We start from the raw sequence: 21,731 nt of genomic DNA, 5'->3' as shown, positions 1-21,731 counted from the left end.
AAACGCTCTTAAAGGCCTACCTACGAAAGCGCTGCTAAATATAAAAAAAACATAAAAGATAAAAAAAGTGCTGCTATAAGGGATGCTACGAGAGCGTTTTTCTAAATAAAAGCGCTGCTATAGGGAATGCTACGAGAGCGCTTTTCTAGAAAAAGCGCTGCTATAGGGGATGCTACGAGAGCGCTTTTCTGGAAAAGCGCTGCTATAGGGGATGCTACGAGAGCGCTTTCCTAGAAAAAGCGCTGCTATAGGGGATGCTACGAGAGCGCTTTTGGCGTAACAAAAAGCGCTGTCTTTACCTACGGCAGCGCTGACTATGGCAGCGCTTTTAAGCGCTCTAATAGCCCAAAAAAAGCGCTGTAAAAACTACTGTTTGGCATAGTGTATATATATATATATAAAGTTCAACAAAGATCCATTAATTATGGATATGAAATTGTCAATGCTCTTAGACCAAGAATGAAGAAAATGGAATCCCTAAATTACTAGAAAAATCAAAGAAGTTAGTGTTTGTCCTCTATTGATACCTATAATGAATTTACTTAGGTCAAGCATATGAAAAGTTAGTAGATATAGCATGAATGGTCTCCACATGGAGGCTCAAAATTGATTTTGAAATGCATCCAAGTACTAAGACTTCAAATTTTTTCATGTTTGGCACTTAGTTGGACAAAGTCATTTTTCATAATATATTACAATATTTTATGCATATGATCATGTCGTGTAGAATGCGTTTGTTGTAAATTGCAACCTTTTTCTCACGTCACCGACAACACTACTTTATCCTCCATCTTCAACCAATCCAATGTTGGTGATACATGAGACATTGTCATTGTCTTCTTTGTCATTTGACTAAGAAAGATAATAAGAAAACTACAAAAAGGCATTTCAATTAATTTGACTTAATTATGGAATATTTTTATTCAATTTGTTTTGTTATATATCTTCTAGATGTTTAGATTGGCAGTAAGTTTCTTTTAAGTTAATTTTTTTTATATTATTATGTTGAACCCCATTCATTTATATTAAATCATGAAAGTGGTGGGATAGAGTGTTTAGAAAGATTATGTGAAAAGTCTCTGAGAAGATGGCATTTAGATCTGTATATATTCGAGATATTCAAGATATATATGAAGGTGTATCGACTAGTGTTCGGTCACAAAAGGTGGAAGAACAGATAATTCTCCATTATAAGGTTCAACCAAAAACTCTACCTTTTTATTTTAATTTTGGATATACTGGCGAAACACATGCAAGAGCTAGCAACAAGATGCATGTTTTTTTGTAAACGATATAGTCCTACTTTGATAGCCGATAGAGGATTTAAATGATAGACTGAAGACTTGAAGATGAATTTTAGAAACATGTAATTTTCGCTTTAGTAGAAGTAAGACGAATTATATTGAATGTAAGTTCAGCAAATGGATTAGTATTTCTAACCAAGAGTCAAAGTTAGAGACCATATCATTCTACAAATCGCATAGTTTAAATATTTTAACTCCATAATACAAATCAATGGAGAAATTTAAGGGAATATAAACCATCACATTTAAACTGTGTGGCTGAAATAGAGAAAAGATTCAAGAGTTTTATGTGACATAAAGGTACCGCTAAAGTTGAAGGGAAAATGTTACCGAACTGCAATAAGACCCACGAACTTGCACGAGACAAAATGTTTGGCGGTTAAGAATCAATTCAAGAATAAAGTAAGGGTAACACAGATATAGATGTTGCGATGGATGTGTAGTAAAATTAAACATGATAAGACTAAATATATAAGACTAAATATGATAATATTAGAGAGAGTGTTAGGATAAGTACTGAAACAAAAATGATTGTGAAAAATTGTTTGATGGTTTGGACATGTAGAGAAAAGACCTATATATTTTATAGTAAAGAATGAGAATATATCATATGGAGATATGTCAAACAACTAGAGGTGAAACAAAACCTAAAAAAAAAACTAAAAGAAAAATTATTTACAAAGATCCCAAGATTAATAATCTAGATAAAAGTATGAATTTAGATAAAACCTTATGACAAAACTTGATTATGTAGTCGATTCAAGTTAATAGAATAAAAAATGATTGTTGGTTGCATATTGAACCATATTCATCTTCCCTCAATGTTATTCTTTCCCATAGTCGCCGTGATTGCCATAATTTTAAAATTTTATGTTTACTTTATTGGCGCAGAAAAAACTATACTACTTTAAAAGTCACCACAAACAGACTACACCACCGTAATTTCTTGAATCTCATCATAATAATTCAAAACATGCACTTTCTGTGACTAACTTAAATTTGATGAATAAATATTGCGTGTCAAAAACGTGTTGTCGTTGAATTTCATGATAGAAGCAAACGACACAAGCATTACAATATTCAACAAGTTGGCTATTATTTATTTGTATTGACTGCAATACTTAACCAATCATGTTAACAACAATTTTAAGATTAAGCATAGTTTAAACTTTTTTAATTGAAATTATTAAGGAAAATATGGAAAGCTTCACAAATAATGTATTAAATAGATTACAATTATTCAGAAAATCAGCTCAATAAAATAGATTAACAATCAAAATAGCATGATAAAACTTGTGACCAACATCCTTTTCGAAAATTTATGTATAACCTACTATTGACTATTCTAAATTCAAACCTAAGTTACAACTACTTCGGATAGAAGTTCCAACTATCTGTGTGACAAAATTGATGTATAACTTGTGTTGATATAATTTTACTGGATCTTTATATGAGTGTCCGAAAAAGGGTTAGCACATGAAGGAGGGTTAGTATCCAAATAAGGGGGGTATCGTCCCTCCGGTCTAGCACCTGGTAGTCCAGGAGTGGTCGCCCCCAGGATTAGCACCTGATAACCCAAAGAAGGAGAGAATCACCCCCCAAGACTAGAACCTAGTCGCCCTTAGGGCAAACACTTAGTAGTCCAAAGAAAGGATGAGTCGTCTCTCGGGCTAACACCTGGCAGTCTAAAGAAGGGGTGGATTGTCCCCGGGACTAGCATCTGGTAGCCTGAAGAATAAGGGAGTCGCCCCCGGGCTAGCATCCAATATCACAACGAGGGAATAAGCCCCCTTGTTGAACTTAGGTTTAGATACCTAACCCAAAGAGCTAGTCAAATAAGGGATCCACTTCCTCCATGATTCTAGAAAGAAAAAAATCTTCCCTTGACCACTTTCTTAGTCATAGAGTTAGGGCATAATTTCTCACTAACTCTGCAGCTCAGAATTTATAATTTTTTCACCCCTAGTAGTTGAGGGGACAGATCATAACTTACGCATAACACCAAAAGCATAATGCTAAAATACAGAGTCTCTCCTCACCTTACGTGATTAAGTCCTCTAAAACCACAATAGCATCACAAAAGAGGACTTCTCGCCGTCTTGAGCAAACCCTAACCACTCCGAATTGTTATAAACCTACTAAGCCCTCTGAATATCCCTACATTTGTAGAGGTATCATGCACACTTGTACTTTTTGACCATTACACTACTATCGAGGATATTCTAAATTCAAATCTGAATCACAGCTAATACGTGTAGAAAGTCAAACTATCCATGTCAACAAAAATTTATTTATAACTTTCTATGTATTCTAAATTCAAACATAAATCACAACTAATATCAGTAAAGGGTCGAATTATCTATGTTGACAAAATCTTTACATTTGTGTGAAAATAGTACTCCGTACATTTTTTATTATAAGATGTTTTGAAAAAAGTATTTGTGTCAAACTATAAGTCATTTACCATTTTAATGAATCATTAATGTTATTTTTCATTACAACTTTAAGAATTTATTATTCTCTTTCTTTCGAATCTTTAAATTTGTTTTTCTCATATAATTAATGAAGAACAATTCTATAAAAAATTTCATAATTTCTCTTTTTTACACAACACCGATTATTTTTTTTTATACGTGTAAAAATGTCAAAACGACATGTAATAAAAAACATAATTAGTATATGACATGAATATTTTGAATTTGAAGAGGCTGAAGTATGATAAATACATAGACGTGTATAATGAATGGAGTGAAGTTGATTAATTTTGTTGAGTACATTCTTTCTTTTCAAAGGAGACAAATTTGAATATTTGTTCCAATGTTTGTTTCAAGTTCAATAATCACAAATTTGAATGAATTATGAATAGGAATATTAACATTCAGCTCTTGTGTGATCATGTGTTACCAATTAGTAACTATGCACCTTGTTGGGTGATCCATGGTTTGATGACAGAAACAACAATGATTATAACAAAAATGAGAAGTATCATGATGGCTATACACATCCATTTTCTTGAGTTTCTTTGCAGTTTCTTTGCCTTTTGGAGAGTATTATTTCCTTGTTGCACATGATCTACTGCACTTGAAACCTGATGCAAGAACGGGAAAAACATAAACAAATTCGATCACAAATATAACTCGTCGAGCAAATTCGTCATTTTAAGTTTAACTTTTTCATTCCCTATCAAAGACTATTTTGACCAACATTTGATCGAAAATGAATAGGTCCGACTCATCGACCAACTATTTAACTTTTAAAGATCAAAACGAAACTTCTCAGTTTTCACCGACCAAATAGGTTTGCGTATTTATACTCAAACACGAGTTTAGAGCTTGACTTTCTTTTTCTATTATTTTTTATTAATTCGATGATGATGGCGCGTTATGTGCAAAGTGATGAAAAATACCTGTGATTCTATGTTGTCAAGCATGTCTCCTTGTGCATCAACTAACACTGCAATATCCATAAATATCTGCCAAGAAGTTAAAGCTACTGTCACCTTAGTGGAAATAGTATGAAATCTCAATCAATGAAGTCAAGCATGAGATTTTAAGTAGGATCAATCTGCTTGTGAAAGATCGCGAAACTCGGATCCTTAGCACATCAGGTAAGATCCTACTGAAAGAAAAAATGGTAATTTCATATATATATTTATACAGACATGTAAACAAAAACATGAAAATTATAATACAGGTCCAACATGTTTTTTTTACGATCTTGCTTCAAAAAACTTGATCTTGACCACAGCAACGATGAAAAGAGTCTTTCTTTGATCGTAGCACTCTCAGGCATCCTTGGCAATCTTACGATCCAGCACTCAATCTTGACTACACCGATCTCAACTATATTAATGATTGATTACATGCATGCGTAAAAAATTGTGTATCCGTTAAAATCTACTACGTGGATTTCTAGATAAACCGTTGAAATGTCACACCATTCTAACCTAATTTGTTGAGGTACACCAAATATGTATGACAGTCAAATTAATTGAATGAACTGAATAAATACCTGTTGCAAGTCAAGCAGTTTCCTCTCAACATCTCTGACTGCTTCGTGTCGTTCATGGATTTCTGCGAGAGTGTCCATTATCTAAAAAAGATAACTCAAATGTGTGAGAGAAAACCTTACAAGGTAGATTCCGCTTTTCTTAAAAATTTCTTAAGAATACTCTCTAAATTTGTGAATGACAAAATCAATTTTTTTTATAATTTGTAACAAACGGATCTTTAGTTCTATACAACATTGCTTATTAAAATTTGAGGAAATGAAGAAGAAAACGAAGGGACAAACCTGGCCTCGTCCTTGTTCTTGAATTGCTTTCTGGAAAATTTGTTCACTGTCTCCAGTCTCAATTAATCTGTCAATCGTCTGTACATTGTTAAACGATTAGAAGAAAAACTTCTAAAGCACAATTTTTTTTTCCAAAAATGAAAATTCAGTTACAAAATTACCTCCTCATCAGCTTGTTTGCCCGTTACTGACAATCACGAAAACCAGAAAATACATAAAAATAATGTTACTAACTCCAAGTTAATGTAAAAAAGTCTAATGGCGTCAAATTGCATAAAAAAAGTAAAGAGCTCAAACCTGTAAATACTCGTCTCTCAACAACCTCGCGATATTCTTCATGGATGGATTCTCTCAGGATCTGAAAGATTTTGACAAATAAAGCAATTAAGTTGAAGATTCAGAGACTCAAAAAACAATTTCTCAAACAAGAAATATGACACAAACCTACCTGAAATTCAGCCATCTTGTCCTTCAGTTTCTTTTTCAAGTTACTACAAAATTATATAATACAAAACACAAAGTTCAGATGAGTTTGGTTCAATAAAAAACACTAAGACAATAAGAATCACAAAAATTATTCGAAGCCCAAAAGTGTAATCCCTGTTTGAGGAAAAACCTCAGGTTTAGTCATGATCTGTGTACATTTATGTTTTCAACTTTCTTTCTTTCGGTTAATGTGAGATTAAGGGATTCAAGGTTTAGTCATAAAAATTGTCTAAGAGATATGACACTAAAAATTAAAGATGAAAAAGATGGATGATTACTGACACTGTCGTTGCTGTTCTTGATCGGTCAACAGCTGATCCTTTTCCACAACCAGGCTTCTGCCTATTAGCCAAATTCTACGACGAATAAGTGAGTAAGGGACGAGATCAAGGAGTAAATAACAAAGATTCTAAGTATTGAACAAAACAATGGAATATTTTCCGTTGAGATCTTACCTCTTTGTCCAGCTCTTCAACCTTGGTCTTTAAGTAATGTGCAGTTTTCTTAACTTCATCTACATCTTTCTCCATTCTCTGCTTTATACCTGAAGACATGAAATCAAGTAGAATTCATTAATTTAATACTCATTAACTTCATTTCTAGCCGCAGAACACTTATAGGAAAATAATTTGTTTCTCAACAACATGTACATTTACTTTAAACTTATGAATTTTTATTACAAATTTCAATATCATAAAAGAAGTATATATTTTCATAATTCTAGGTAAAAGATAATGAAACATACAAAAAATTGTTCGAAAATAAATTAAACAATATCGTACTAACCCTTCATAGCAGGAGCTTTGGTAACACCTTTGGACTCTTCATGGGCGTCCTGCATACAGATTTTCATAAAAATGGTGAGCAGTGAAGACAAATAAAAACAAGTTTCATTTCAACCTATAAATGTTTCAATTTACCTGGAGCTTTCTCAAAAGGTTATCCAGCTTAGCATATTGTTTATCGAGCTCTTGAACCTATTGAACAATTAAAGCATAGGGCCGTTTAGCGAGTTAGATAAAAATGATTCAAAATGAGTCTTAAAACCATACGCTAAATAAGGCTTATTTTCATAAGATGAATAAAGATGAACACCTTTTTGAAGAAGTTTTCCAAGCCAAGCTCTCCTGAATTCATTCCATAGTCTCCCAACTCAACGTCACCACCTCCACGACCTTGGCCACGGTGGATATCAAACGACTCCTGGAAAAAGAAACATCAAATTAATATATATGGCTATCCTAGTTAAACTATCGACGCCTTTTCTGCAACTACACACCAATATTAGATGCATGTAAAATTGAAAGTATGACCAACAGAAACATCTAAAATTCGATAAAATTATAAAATAGCTCAAATAACCAAACCATATACATCGTCACTTCACAATTCAACTCGCTTAACCATCTGATCGGGTTCAGTTTTCAAAATTCTCTCAAGACACCGATTCAATACAAAAACATCAAATCTTACAGAAAAACCAACTCACATTCCAAAATAGAAACATCTAAAAATTGATAAAACTATAAAATAGCTCAAATAACCAAACCGCGGACATTGTTGGTTCCTAGTTCAACTTGTTTAACCATCTAATCAGGTTCGGTTTTAAAAAGTTTTGAGAAGCTGACACCGAAAACACGACACCGATACTGACACATTGAAACCGGCAATAATTTGAAAAAAAAAAACAAATTAAACGTAATCGCAAGTGTCAGTGTCGGTTTCAGACACAGAAACACTTTTTTTCATAGGTGTCGACAATGCTCAAAACACGGACTCAATATAAAACATTAAACCTTACATAAAAATCAACTCACATTCCAAAACAGAAACATAAAAAATTCCATAAAACTACAAATTAATATTAATCCACCAATATTAACCATCAACTAAATCCAACTACAATGCAGTATAACTCATATATATAAAAAAATTCATCAATATTTTCCAAATCCAATTTCTTGCCAAACAAGCATAAGCATAACAGAAAACAAAAACAAAAAAAAAATTCAAATCCAAAAACAAAAACTATACACATCATCATCATGCAAAACCCTAGATCTGAAAAAAAAACCATAAAAAATACACAAAAAAGAATCAACGAAACTAAAACAAAATAAAAAAAAAACTGAGAATTGTAAATTACCGTTAGAAGATCGTTCATTGTTGAAGAAAATGTAACAGAATTGAAGGAAAAAAGAGAGAATGTGAGAGGAAATTGGAAAAGGAATTGGAGCTTGTTAAGACCTGGATAAGTTATTAAGAACAAGAAACCAGGCCAGAAACAAACACAGAGAGAATGAACGTGATTTTTATTTTTATTTATTTTATTTCTTCTATTTCCATTTTTGAATATTTTTACTTTTTTTATTTATTATTTTGTTGTGAAACGTAAAGTTTTGAAATAGTAACTGCGATGGTGACAGATATATTACGTTTGTTTTTTATTTAATTTTTGTGAAATATTTGTTGTGATTATGACATATAGAAAGTTGTTATTTCTTTACTGAATTAAATATTTGATTTCTTTTTGTAAAGTAATATTTTAAAATTTGGCACAAATAAATAGTAATTGTTACCTTATTGAGAAAGTTAAAAGTCTTAATGATGATATCATTAAGTGGAACATTATCGAGGAGAAGACTATGGCTCAGAGATCTAAGATTGATTGGTTAAATATGGGAGATAGCAACTCTGCCTTTTTCCATGCCTATCTCAAGAGCAGGCATAATGCTAAAACCATTCAATTTATTCAGAAGGATGATGGTACTCTGTTGTACACTCAGTCTAAAATGGAGGCAGAAATTATGGAGTTCTATAGGAACTTGATGGGGGAAGGAAGCTTCCAATATCAGCCACATCAACATTACAGCCATGAGAAAGGGTAAAGAAATCAGTTTGGAGCAGGGAGAATTCTTAACTAGACAGGTTACAATAGATGAAATTGAAAAAGCTCTTAATGGCATAGGCAATCTCAAGTCCCCAGGGGTTGATGGTTATGGAGCTCTTTTCTTTAAGTCTTGTTGGCCTATTATAAAGTCTGATGTGTGCAGGAATTTTTTGAACAGGGTGAAATTCTGAGAGATTTTAATAAAACTATTGTTACTCTTATTCCTAAGACTGATGAGGCCAAGCATGCTAAAGACTATAGACCAATTGCTGGCTACACTATTGTTTATAAAATTATCTCTAAAGTCATGACTGCCAGGTTGGGACAGGTTCTTCCTAGTGTTATTGGGGTTAACCAGACTGCTTTTATACCTGGTCAGAGCATTCACAACCACATTATGCTAGCTTTCGAGCTCCTTAGAGGGTATACTAGGAAGGGAGGCACTCCTCGCTGCATGCTCCTGTTAGATTTACAAAAGGCTTACGACATGGTTGATTGGTTTGCTTTAAAACAGGTTCTTAATGAGATTGGTATTCCTTAGAAATTTGTCCATTGGGTGACGACTGCTCAGAACACTGTCAGCTATGTTTTCAATATAAACAGTCAGTTTTCTACCCCTATGCAGGCTAGGAGGGGTCTGAGGCAAGGGGACCGAATCTCCCACTTGCTTTTTGTGATTATGATGGAGTATTTGAATCGGTTATTGGATGATATGCAGAACAACTACAATTTTAATCACCATGCAAAGTGTGAGAAATTGGGAATCACTAACCTCACCTTTGCTGATGATATTCTCTTATTTTGTAGAGGTGAACTCAATTCTGTCTCAAGACTCCTCACTGTGGTCAGTACTTTTTCTGCTTCTACAGGTTTGATCATTAATCCAAAGAAGTACAAAGTCTTTTGTGGTGGCATGGATAACTTGTCCAAGGCTCAAGTGATCGAGGCTACTAAGTTTGATGAAGGCCAGCTGCCGTTTCGTTATTTGGGGATCCCAATTACTAGTAAAAGAATGAACATCAACCACTATATGCCGCTTATTGATAAAATCACTAGTAGATTTAAACACTGGTCTTCGAGATTACTCAGCTACGCGGGTAGGATACAGTTGGTTAAAAGTGTGATTTTTCCCATGGCTCAGTACTGGATGCAATGCCTCCCCCTTCCCCAAGCTGTTATTCACAAAATAGACACTCTGTGCGGGACTTTTATCTGGACAGGTAAGCTGGACAACAGTAGAAAAAGCCCTGTGGCGTGGAAAACTATGTGCTCCCCTACTAATCAAGGTGGCCAGAACATTTGCAGCTTATCTACTTGGAACAAGGTGTGTATGATCAGGTGTCTGTGGAGTTTATTCATAAATTCTGAATCTCTTTGGGTGAAATGGATTCATGGTCGTTACTTAAAGAATTCCAATATCATGGAAGCCACTGTTGTGAGTAGTGGCTTGGTAAAGGTAGATTCAATATGAAACGATTTTATGCTGCGTCTAGTGTGAATACTTTGCAGGTACCATGGAGATTTATCTTTCATGGTAATATGGCGAGGCCTCGTGCCATTCATGTGACTTGGCTTGCTTGCCATGGGAAGCTGGCCACGAAAGACAGGCTCTGCCGGTTTAATATGATACATGACAGCAAATGCAGTTTGTGTAAGGCAGTGGATGAGTCCCTTGGGCATCTCTTCTTTGAATGCCCCCATACCCTGAGCATTTGGCAGAAGATTTTAGCTTGGCTTGAGATTGTGCACACACCTAACAATTGGTTTGATGAGCTCCACTGGGTTATTAACTTCAATTCTAAGAAAGGCTGAAAGGCAAGCATCCTTAAATTGGCGTTTACTGAAGCTATTTACGGTATATGGGCTTCTAGAAATGATGTGGTTTTTCAACACAATACTAATAGAAACACTTATGATAGTATTCTTGATTGTATAGTGTATAGGAGTTGGAGATCAAATAAAATTAGGAATCACATAGCTAACCTTATGGTTTAGAATTTTTGGGGGTTGGATCTTTTAGATCACCTTTGCACATAAACTGTTTTTTGAATTAATATATTCTTTCCTTGATTAAAAAAAAAAAATAGTAATTGTTACCAATTGAGTTGGATACATTTTTTATTAATTTAATATTTAATAAATAATTAATAGAAAATTAGTTCGGTTGAAATATAAATAAAAAATTGTAAATTAGATTGAATTTTTGTTATTCTACCACCCATATGCAAACGGCACCGATTGCTGTTAAAGTTGTTGGGACCCTCATTTTCATCGGAAACACTACAAAAACAACCGACCTAGAAACTCTGTCTTTTAAGGTTTCCATTTCTGTGTACACAGTTCCAATTTCCAATTCCAACCGTTAGTTCCTCTTGGAAAAAACAGGTAATCTTTTAGCGTTGAATTGATGTTATGGCTTTTTGAGTTTGCATCCTTTCTGTTTGATTTTTTTGTTTCTGAGAAGAAAACTAAGATATGTTGGTGTAAACTTTGGTTCAGTTTATGTTTATGCTATTAAGATATTGGGATTCATTATGATGATGATTAATCATAGCTAATCCTGGAAATGTTTTTGTTTAAATAGCTTTTTCTTGATATAACATGAGAAGTCTTCAGGTTGAAGAGGAAATTTATATAGTGAATTAGAGTAATAAGCTTTGTAGCACTGATATCTCGGAAAAAAGGTGAATCAGTTTCGGACACCGAAATTGACACCGACACTTGTGATTACGTTTAAGTTATTCAGTTTTTCAAATTATTACTAGTGGCTATTTAGATTAAAGAGTTAGATTAAAGACATGTCTGTCTACATGTTAGATAGTTTCTTGTCGCTGTTTGTGTTGGGGCTTCATATAGAATACCAAATAATCTGATAGATATTGTATGTTGTTTCATGTAGATTTTTCTTGACCAATTAGTCTTAGGAATAGGATGTGTCTGAAACTCGATAAAATAAAATCCAAATCGAAGCCAATTGATTTGCGTAGTATTTTTAAGGTTAATATATTAAATGTATTACTAAGTGTTCTTCTTCTTACATAAAACATTAGTCTTGTAGGCATTATGTTTGGTTTATCTTACTAGTAGTGAAAAACAATGTGTAGTGAAAAACTGTTGTTATAAGCAGATTTATAGCTCCGGAATGCATATTACCTTTCTGAATTATGCTTGGTTAAGAAAATTGAGATTCATTGTTAATTTGTTATCTTTCTTCCTTGTTTGCAAAACTAAATAGAGTCTGGCCCCATGCATTAGAACTCGTGTACTTAAACTATAGGATGCTTGATAAACTTGCTGTTGGATTAATATACTATAATATTCTGCAAATATTCAATTAGAGGGTAAATAACATGATAGACTTGAACTTTTTGATTTCCGATTTTCTTGGCTATTCTGTATTCTGTAAACATTTTTAACTTAACACTGATTCTGGTTGCAATGTAGAATATATAAATATGATATGATTGATTCTTGTTTTCTCTGATGGGGCGAGTACCGTTTTACTAGCTAGGGCATGTTAGGATAGCTTATGAAAACTGTTTGACTTTATTTTATATTTTATTGCTGAAATAGCTTACAGATACACGCTTATTTGATGAACATTTATTATAAGAGCTCAAATAAGGTCATTGTTTTCAAAGCAGGATTCATGTTTTGCTCTTGATTTTTTCTGTGTTGTCGTTTATCTAATGTCATGCATGCAATCATATCAAGTAAGTCAACATAATTTATTGTTTTATTTTCACGCATATGTTTCAGGGACTTCTCAGATTCAGGCAAGGTTTTTGTAGACATGGAAGACAAATCAACTCTCTCCCTGAAGATCAAGACCAATGATGAAAAAGAAGGTGATGTGAAGGAAGATAAGAGTGAGTTAGAAATAGAACTGAAGGTTAAAAACAAATCAGTAGAGAAAAAGGAAAAGCATAAGGATGAAAAGAAAGCAGATGAATCAGAAAATATTGGCGAAGACAGCGGTGAGAAAAAGAAAAAGAAAGAAAAAGACGAAAAAAGTGGAACAAAGAAGCACAAAGAGAAAGACGGCAAGGATGGCGAGGAGAATTTGGAAAAGAAAGTAAAGGGGAAGAGTAAGGAAAAGAAAGAAAAGGTCGAACAAGTTTCCGAGGATGAAAAGGGAAAAGACAATGAAGATGATGGTGGTAGCAAGGAGAAAAAGAAGGACGAGAAGAAGAAGAAAAAGGACAAGGATGAAGAAATTAAAACAAAGAAGAACAAGGGGAAAGAAGATGAAGGAGTGGATAGCAAAGAGAAGAACGAAAAGAGCAAAAAGAAAGAGGAGAAGGAAAAGCACAAGGGTGAAGAAGTGGAGAAACTGAAGGGAAAGGGAGAAGAGGACGGTGGTGAAGAGAATAAGAAGAAAAAGGATAAGAAAGAAAAAGAGAAGGACAAGGATGAGAAGAAAAAGAACAAGGATGAAGAAGATGTGGAGAAACCGAAGGGAAAGGGAGAAGAGGATGGCGGCGAAGAGAATAATAAGAAGAAAAAGGATAAGAAAGAAAAAGAGAAGAACAAGGATGAGAAAATCAAGCCTGAGAAAGACGCCGAAAAAACTGATGAAGGAAAAGAGAAAAAGGATAAAAAGAAAAAAGAAAAGAAAGACAAAGGTGAGGAAGAAGAGGGTGAAGTTGCTTCAAGAGAGTTGGTTGAACAAAAGATTGAGAAGAAAGAGGAAGATGAGGAAAAAGATGATGAGAAGGAAGGGAAAGAGAAGAAGAAAAAAGAAGACAGAGACAAATCCGGTAAGAAGAGAAAGTTAACCGGTAAGGACAAACCCAAGGATGTCACCAAATTGAAGCAAAAGCTCGAAAAGATCAATGGAAAAATAGAAGCACTTGTTGAAGAAAAGACAAACATAGAAAAACAAATAAAAGAAGCAGAAGGTGAAGGTAATGTAGTCATTGAGAAGGTTGAGTAGATGTTCATGACTATGTAGCACCGACACGATGTGTCTGGTACCTTGTCTGATGTTCAATACTTGTAAATTAATAGACCGTGTCTTTGTCGATGATACATACAATAATAGACCGTGTCTGGTACCGTGTCTGATGTTCAATACTTGTAATAGACCTATAAAATAAAATCACTATCATGTTTGTATGAATAAACCGTGTCTTTGTCGATGATACATACAATACGAGATATGCTTTTTTAGCTTGAATACATTGTATAATAATAAGTCAAAACTAGATGGTACATCTGTGTTCAATTTCATGCTTCATCCATTTTGATTTCATTCTCAAAAGCAATATTTTGAAACCTGTGAATCAAGCAACTAAATGCCAAGTGAAAATCTGCACTTAAATTTCACAGAATCAACACATATAGTTATACTAATATTTTGTTCATATAACAATTGAAGCTTAAAAATATTCCAAGCATAATCTCTTAAATTAATTTCACCAATTCCAAACTACATACACAACAATTCCAAAGTGGTGTCAACATGTAAAATAGAAAAATAACACACCAAAATTGGTAAATGACTCCACAAATTCTAATAAGAATCCTTAGCAGCTTTAGTTGTAAGACCAAATCCAAATGGAAACAAAGGATCATAATGAGAATCACCAACATTCATAGGTAACTGATCAACAGTCTTAAACCATGTGTGTGGAAGTTTACCACTAAATCCATAATCACCAAACAAAACATCTGTAACACCATGACCTTCACTCCCAGGAAGCCATGCAGCAACAAGTCCTTCAATTATATCAACATATGGTAACATAACCACCGGTCTACCGGTGATTAATACAACCACACATTTCACTTGGCCGCATACATTGTATATCGTGTCTGCTCCGTTACCGGATATTGTTAAGTTTAAGCTGTCGCCATTTGTTTCTGCGTAAGGTGTCTCGCCAACTACCACAATTGCATATTCAAAATCATTTGATTTAACGTAGTCGAGAGATGGATTCTCCTGATAAACTATCTCAGTGTCTTTGTCGACTGTGTTTTTTATCGCACTCAGAATTGTCGTACCACTAGTAACATTGTTGCCGCTCAGTCCTTGCCATTCAATCGTCCATCCACCGCATTGATAACCTAGATTATCAGCATGAGTTCCAGCAACAAGTATTCTCGAAGCCTTTTTCGGAAGAGGAAGCAATGGCTCATCCGCACTTTCACCGTTCTTTAACAGTACCAACGATTTCCTCACAGCTTCCCTAGCCAATTCTCTATGCTCCTGTCAAATTATCATGCAAATAGAATTTTATCGTTTTGTATGGACTAAAACCATATTTAACTCGAAGGTGATCGATCGACTAACCTGGCTTCCAAGCTGGTCAGCGAGACTGTAATCAGCCAATGGATTTTCAAATAGACCCATCACAAACTTGACTCTCAAAATTCTCTTCACCGCATCATCGATTCTACTGATAGGAATAGCATTGCTTTTCACTAGCAAGTTTAAGCCATCTATGAATTCTGTGTAGTTATATGGAATCATTATCTGCAGCATTACAAGATCAGAAAACAAAATGAGACTAATATGCCATCGGAGTCTAGCATACCGAGTTCGATTCCTAATGATAAAGAAAAGCTAATCAACAAACTTGAAAATAAATCATAGTTTACCATGTCAATACCGGCGTTGACTCCGGCTTCAATCGAATATGTATAGTTAGCATGAGCAGGTGAAGTTATCCTGTCAATTCCTTGCCAATCTGATATGACAAAACCCTGCAAGATAAAAAAACATGAAATTTCTTGATGTAATCATTCGTAATAACAATATCGAAGGCCTATGAGGTGAAACATTACCCTAAAACGTAGCGTGTTTTTGAGAAAACCGGTGATTAAATCGCGATTAGCATGCATTTTTTCTCCGTTCCAACTCGAGTAAGAGACCATGACGGTTGCGACACCCTTGATAATTGAGTTATAGTAAGCTGGCATGTGAATGCTAAGCAATTCATGCCTGGTTGCAACAGTGTTGTTCTCATTGATTCCTCTTGTTGTTCCACCATCACCAACATAGTGCTTTGCACAAGCTGCTACTTTCTTGTTTCCAGCAACATACGGAACACCCTTTGGTGAATTCGGAGGGACGTCACCTTGTAAACCTGGAATGATCTCGGTCATCGCTTGAACAACTTTATGATCTTCGCTATAACTTTCGTAACATCTACCCCATCTCGGATCTCTACAAACCTATACAAACATACATCACTGTCAAATAGTGGTAATAAACGCACTTCAGCGCTATAGCGTGCGAAGTAGAATTTGAACAAATGACTATATTTTGTGATGTGCGATTGACAGATATGTAAATTCGATTATCTTAGTTACCGCAATGCAAGGAGCAAAGGCATATTGAATTCCAGTTGCTCTGACTTCGAGAGCAGTTGCATCACCAATTCTCTTCACTAGTTGAGGATCCCTTCAAATTCAAAGAAACCAAATCATCAATAAAAGAAACAGTGAAACAAAACATAAAACGCAATCGCAACACCTGCAATCACAACTGCAACTATAACCTTAAACGCAATTTAAAATCATAATTTCGATATAATAGATAAAATATTTGATAACGATTTCGATATTATAATAAATAAAATATTTGATAACATCATTCATAATCTTACAGGTAAGATCCTGCATTATATAAGTCTCATCAACCACTTGTAATATCTTATCTATTTAATAATTGTTTGTTTGAATATTGTACCTTCCTCAGAAAACATGAAAGCACACCTTAACATTTTTTAAAACACACAAGAGAAGACCTTTTAAGAAGCATAGACAGTAGAAACAGTACACCGACATTGAATCGTCGAGATTAACAATAATTTTAAAAAATAAAAAAAAATTAAATATAATCACAAATATCGGTGTTGATTTCAGACACCGATACTGACAAAAACACATTTTTTCAGAGTGTCTGTGCTACCGAATTTTGAATACAAGAAATCATCAATACAAAAAAGTACAGCATTTACCTTGTAGCTCCTAAACCAACATTGTGCGGAAAAATAGTAGCATTATAGACATTGTTATGTCCATGAACAGCATCAATTCCATATATCATTGGAATTCCAAGCCTAGTTGACAGTGAACCTTTTTGAAACTCATTCACCATATCAACCCAATCCTTTGCAGAAGCCTTTGGTTTTGGAACACTTCCACCACCACTTAAAACACTCCCTATAACAAAACAAATAAACATAAAAACCTTCGATGTCGCGGTTCAAATTCGCATCGATCAATCATTTTTTGTTGAAAATTAAAAGTACTTACCAATGTAATATTTTTTCATCACATCAGCTGAAGCAACGGTGCGATCAATTTGAACCATTTGACCGATTTTCTCTTCCAAAGTCATTCGATCGATAAGATCCTTAATTCGAGTATTCAAAGGTTGTTTCGGATCTTTGTATTTCAAATACTCAGCTTCTGTCATAGCTATCCAACACTGCAAGAACATCAGCCCCACCAAAAACATTCTACCTTTCTCCATTTCTTCCTCTCAAAAACAACTTCACTGTGAGATCACAATAAAATTCATATTAATATTACAAATTAATATAATCATTCACATCGAAAATTTTTATTATATAAATACATTTAAGGAGGACAGTTTTATGGTATGACTGGCTCCAGACACTAGCAGTCTGTCTGGAGTCAACTGTACCATAAAACCGACCGGCCTGCAGATGATTGAAATGAAAAGTACGAAGAAAAATTGTTCATACCAATTTACTACAATGTTGCAGAAAAATAGAGAATGGGACAGAAAAGTGTTGTATCGAAGAAGAACAATGCAAATAAGAATGTGAAGAATTGTAATGAAAGAGTGTGGGATATAAATAGGTACAAAATAAGAGTCTATGATGCAAGCTGTTACAGTTTGAAAACAACGTTACTTCTGAATTTTTATTTGTTTAATTTTTTATTGAAAATTTAATAATCAATTCAAATATGGCAGTTTTTAATATTTTTTTAATTTTGATGATTAGATTAAATTTTTGTTGAAGATGAAATAGTAGTAGATAAGCTTACCTATTGAGTTGGAAACTAAAATGTGAATTTATCCATTTTATAATTAATATATTTAATGACTATCTAATCTCTCCAAGTCACTATCTAAAAAGATACTCTCTGCAGTATCTTCTATAAGCAAAAGATTTAATATTATTAAAATAATATTGGTAATAAGTTAATATCATTATGTTTTAACAAAAATTTATATGAATATTATAGTAATATACTTTTTAAAACATTAAATTATAAGAAAAAAATCTACAATATCCATTTTTTCCAAGAAAAGATTATTTTGGTTTGGATTCATTTGGTAAGATAAATATAATGTTATAAATTTTTAAGAGAATAAATCGATAAAGTTGATAGCAAATATGAAGTTATATGGAAAAAAAATCATTAATGTCAACAACTTGTCATCTATTAGTTATTATTTATAAAAATATATATTTTTAATTAAAGGAAAATATAATGAATAGGAAAAAAGTATAAAATAATTGGGACATATTGATCCAACAACCACATATCAACACTAAATGAGTAATACAATAGCTAGAGAATAACTAAAGTAGTACATAAAAACTAAACTAGATGGAAATCAATCCAATGCGAATTAAAATGATACACACAAGTCTCAAAATAATAATATACAAGTCTCAAAATAATACATAAATCAACTTATCTAATAATCCTCCTTATTAGAGTTTGACCTAATTCATCCTTACAAAATCGGTAAGTAAGGTGAGGAGTGTCACACTATATATAGACAATGCTCTATCTCCAACTAATGTGGGACTTTAAGATCTTCCTAATACTCCTTAAACTAAGTTTAATGTTCAAAATAAATTTATAAACTTAAAATCCTCCTCATGAGCACCTATTCGCTAGATAAAATGATGCATTGTAATGTTTTTTATGCTTCAGGTGCTTAATGTATTCACCTCTTTAAATCAAAAAAATATATATAGCCTCGAATATGACAATACTACATTATAAATATGAACATGCATTACACTCTACACATCTTAAAAGGTGGTATCAATCGAGGATGTGAAATTCTCTAACTCCAGTTCATGTATTCAACATCAACATTCTATGGTGTGTTCGCCGCAACTGCATGACCAACCACCTAGTGCACGCTGGAATGCTAACCAATCCAATCAACATCAACATCATATGTGTTATAATTAGGAGGTGGAAGCGATATATATTGTCTAAATCCATACTAACTTATATACCTGTCAGATAAGTATGGAACAATTGTGTCATACCATCGAAGATGGTCAATCATGTTTATGTGTTTCAAATGAGCATCATATAACATGAACAAGTGTCAACTAATCCAACGCACTCCTCAGCTCATCAATCTTCAATGTTCCTTGATTATATGTCCATGTCATAGCCTATGGAAGTCTCCTACTGCTAGTTGCAATCTGGCCCTCTACTATCTTATTAACAGTTCGAAAATACTCATAAATGCAACACTATTACAACATTAATATTATCATATAATAAAAGAATAAATAAATAAATAAAATAATTAAAAATAAATACATGTAGTAAAGTGGCGTATCTACCAAGCTACTTACAGGTAAACATAGATCCATCTCTTAGAAATTTATACATGATGACCAAAGCAGTTGTGCCCCCGAGTATATCTACCACATGACATGTTCCTAAATAATGATAGTTATTTGCCTCTATAAGAGTAAAACTATTGTCTATAAAAAATGCAACCGACCAATATCAACATATAAGTTATAACAACATAATCAAATTGATAAAGACATCGATGGTGCTCAAATAAAATATGCATATACTCTATCCCGTAATTTATACTTCTTACAAGTATGAGTCTCTAGTGTGGCCTCTTTTATAGTCACTCCTAATAACTCTTCAGCAAGAGCAACAACACCTTTTTCATTGATACCTGATGGGGCATCCCATGAGTCACCCTTAATCAAAAGGTGAAATAATCAAGCAACATCTTCCAAAGTAATCGTCATTTACGCAAATGGCATATGAAAGTATTATGTTTATGGATGTTATCTCTCCACAAATGCAAATATAAGGTTGTCATCAATCCTTTTCAAACTAGTTCTTTGAAGTGAATACAGACACGAGTCATTCAACCAGCCTTGTATCACACGTGGGAGATATGGTGCAACCCTCTCTAACAATTTACTTCTATGTGCCGCAATCTTAAGTTCTTTCTTCAATCCTTGTTCTTAAAAACAATTTAAAATATAATAATTAAAATTAAATAAAATTATTCAAATTAATAAAAAGAAATTACTTACCTATCAGTATCATAAATGACGAGTAACGTAACACTCGCACCCTATATAAAGAGACTTGTCATACGACCCTCTTGAAAAATGACATGACACCTTCACATATGACCACGCAGAATAACCATACCATCGCATCCTCGACTACATACCACTATTAAAACAAAAAATAATTTTAGAAAATTTTGCAAAAAATAAATACCAAATGAGTCACACACAAGATCTAGTGGACAAAAACTCAACATTCCCAAACAACTTATACTAAAGACATCATGTGAAAGAGTTAATTTTTTTCATTGGAGTAAACAAATTAAGTATAATTTTTGCAATGAATTTGACCGGACTACTTAGTATGACTTTTGGGACTAATATGTGGACCAAATAACTTCTCTTCATGACTTTCGGGTGTTTATTTGGATCGAAAAAACTTCTCTTCAAGACTTTCGGTACACAAAAATCCTTTAAATTCTCAACTTTCAACACAAGACTAGATGTCTTCAAATCAAAATGAAAAAAAATGAAAAATCCTTAAGCTTAAAGTGTTTATACAAGGGTAAAATGGTTAACTCGTTTAAATTGCAGATGTGGGGATAATTGTTGGGGTATATGATAAAATTTCCAAAAACTCAACTCAGTAATCTAATGCGGAGTTCGAAACCAAAATGCGAAAGAACGGTGGAACGCAGTTGGTTATTAGAATTTGTATAATGTTTATGTGCATGTTTATATGTTTATAATTTGGATAGGGTGTGATTTGATGCATGTTTGCTGATGTGAACTGATGTTTATATTGTGAATTAAATTCATTGCAGCACATTAATAATTGTACTGCAAATAATAAGTAACCGCCTTGGTCCTGTTAGTACAGCTCCAAAGATATTTGTTTTGTATATGTTCATGTATGGTTTATGTATGCATTCAGCTTTAAATGTGTTATGTGTTGTGTGTTTCAAATATTTAGATTATAAATGATGGACAAAGAGTGGACTAAATTTCCATGGTTTAGTCTAGAGTACATCAACGGTGTTACTCAATTTTTAGACTTTGCCTTCATTAATGGAATACCTCATGGAGATGAGCTTTTATTCCTTTGTGCCAAGTGTAAAAATTTGTATTGAAAAACAAGAGATATTATTAAGGATCACCTAATAGTCAAAGGTTTTCTAAAAGGTTATGATGTATGGTTGGAATATGGGGAGAAACTACAAAGGTCTAGGGAAATTGGTGATGAAATGGAAGATTAAGAGGGATCACATGATGACATTTCTGGCTTATTTCATGACATATATGTATATAGGGCAGAAGCACACGGAGCTCATGAAGGTCCCAATGACGATGCTAGAACGTTTTACAATTTGATTAAAGAGGCGGAACAAGAACTATACCCTGGATGCAAAGACTTCTCTACGTTATCATTCACGATTCAACTCTACTTGTTGAAATGTCTTCACGGCTGGAGAA

The 21,731-nt window shown here is 33.5% G+C and overlaps 3 protein-coding genes across 3 annotated transcripts; 1 reads left to right on the top strand and 2 right to left on the bottom strand.

The window, feature by feature from the left end:
* Positions 1-4,039: 4,039 nt before the first annotated feature.
* On the bottom strand, positions 4,040-8,388 carry LOC131598836 (syntaxin-132-like). The gene is made up of 13 exons (XM_058871407.1): positions 8,230-8,388; positions 7,179-7,286; positions 7,004-7,060; positions 6,870-6,918; positions 6,539-6,627; positions 6,366-6,439; positions 6,046-6,088; positions 5,895-5,955; positions 5,759-5,784; positions 5,598-5,675; positions 5,316-5,396; positions 4,711-4,776; positions 4,040-4,392 (listed from the first exon to the last, which is right to left on the bottom strand). Exons 1-13 carry the CDS (start codon positions 8,245-8,247, stop codon positions 4,219-4,221), a joined length of 924 nt encoding a protein of 307 aa, XP_058727390.1. The 5' UTR covers positions 8,248-8,388; the 3' UTR covers positions 4,040-4,218.
* A 2,817-nt stretch (positions 8,389-11,205) lies between these two features.
* On the top strand, positions 11,206-14,227 carry LOC131594529 (uncharacterized). Its single transcript, XM_058866694.1, has 2 exons — positions 11,206-11,358; positions 12,733-14,227. The coding sequence occupies exon 2, from the start codon at positions 12,767-12,769 to the stop codon at positions 13,907-13,909; it is 1,143 nt and encodes a 380-aa protein (XP_058722677.1). The 5' UTR covers positions 11,206-11,358; positions 12,733-12,766; the 3' UTR covers positions 13,910-14,227.
* Positions 14,228-14,319: 92 nt separating this feature from the next.
* On the bottom strand, positions 14,320-17,811 carry LOC131594528 (uncharacterized). Its single transcript, XM_058866693.1, has 8 exons — positions 17,694-17,811; positions 17,239-17,482; positions 16,941-17,145; positions 16,291-16,381; positions 15,763-16,152; positions 15,577-15,681; positions 15,269-15,451; positions 14,320-15,184 (listed from the first exon to the last, which is right to left on the bottom strand). Exons 2-8 carry the CDS (start codon positions 17,456-17,458, stop codon positions 14,489-14,491), a joined length of 1,890 nt encoding a protein of 629 aa, XP_058722676.1. The 5' UTR covers positions 17,459-17,482; positions 17,694-17,811; the 3' UTR covers positions 14,320-14,488.
* Between the last annotated feature and the right edge of the window lie 3,920 nt (positions 17,812-21,731).

Source organism: Vicia villosa, linkage group LG4, assembly GCF_029867415.1.
Source record: "Vicia villosa cultivar HV-30 ecotype Madison, WI linkage group LG4, Vvil1.0, whole genome shotgun sequence".
In the NCBI taxonomy this organism is placed as follows: Eukaryota; Viridiplantae; Streptophyta; class Magnoliopsida; order Fabales; family Fabaceae; genus Vicia; species Vicia villosa.
The sequence above is the reverse complement of the archived record's forward strand: the minus strand, read 5'-3'. Positions and strand labels throughout refer to the sequence as shown.

Bases quoted from the DNA above. Each gene is read 5' to 3' on its own strand.
- LOC131598836 (XM_058871407.1), bottom strand. The intron at 5,956-6,045 runs GTAGGTTTGTGT...AAAATCTTTCAG, and splicing joins ACAAGATGGCTGAATTTCAG to ATCCTGAGAGAATCCATCCA. The intron at 4,777-5,315 runs GTATTTATTCAG...ACTTCTTGGCAG, and splicing joins AACTGCTTGACTTGCAACAG to ATATTTATGGATATTGCAGT.
- LOC131594529 (XM_058866694.1), top strand. From the start codon at position 12,767: ATGGAAGACAAATCAACTCTCTCCCTGAAGATCAAGACCAATGATGAA.
- LOC131594528 (XM_058866693.1), bottom strand. From the start codon at position 17,458: ATGGAGAAAGGTAGAATGTTTTTGGTGGGGCTGATGTTCTTGCAGTGT. The intron at 16,153-16,290 runs GTAACTAAGATA...ATGTTTGTATAG, and splicing joins CCTTTGCTCCTTGCATTGCG to GTTTGTAGAGATCCGAGATG. The intron at 15,452-15,576 runs GTAAACTATGAT...GTAATGCTGCAG, and splicing joins TCAACGCCGGTATTGACATG to ATAATGATTCCATATAACTA.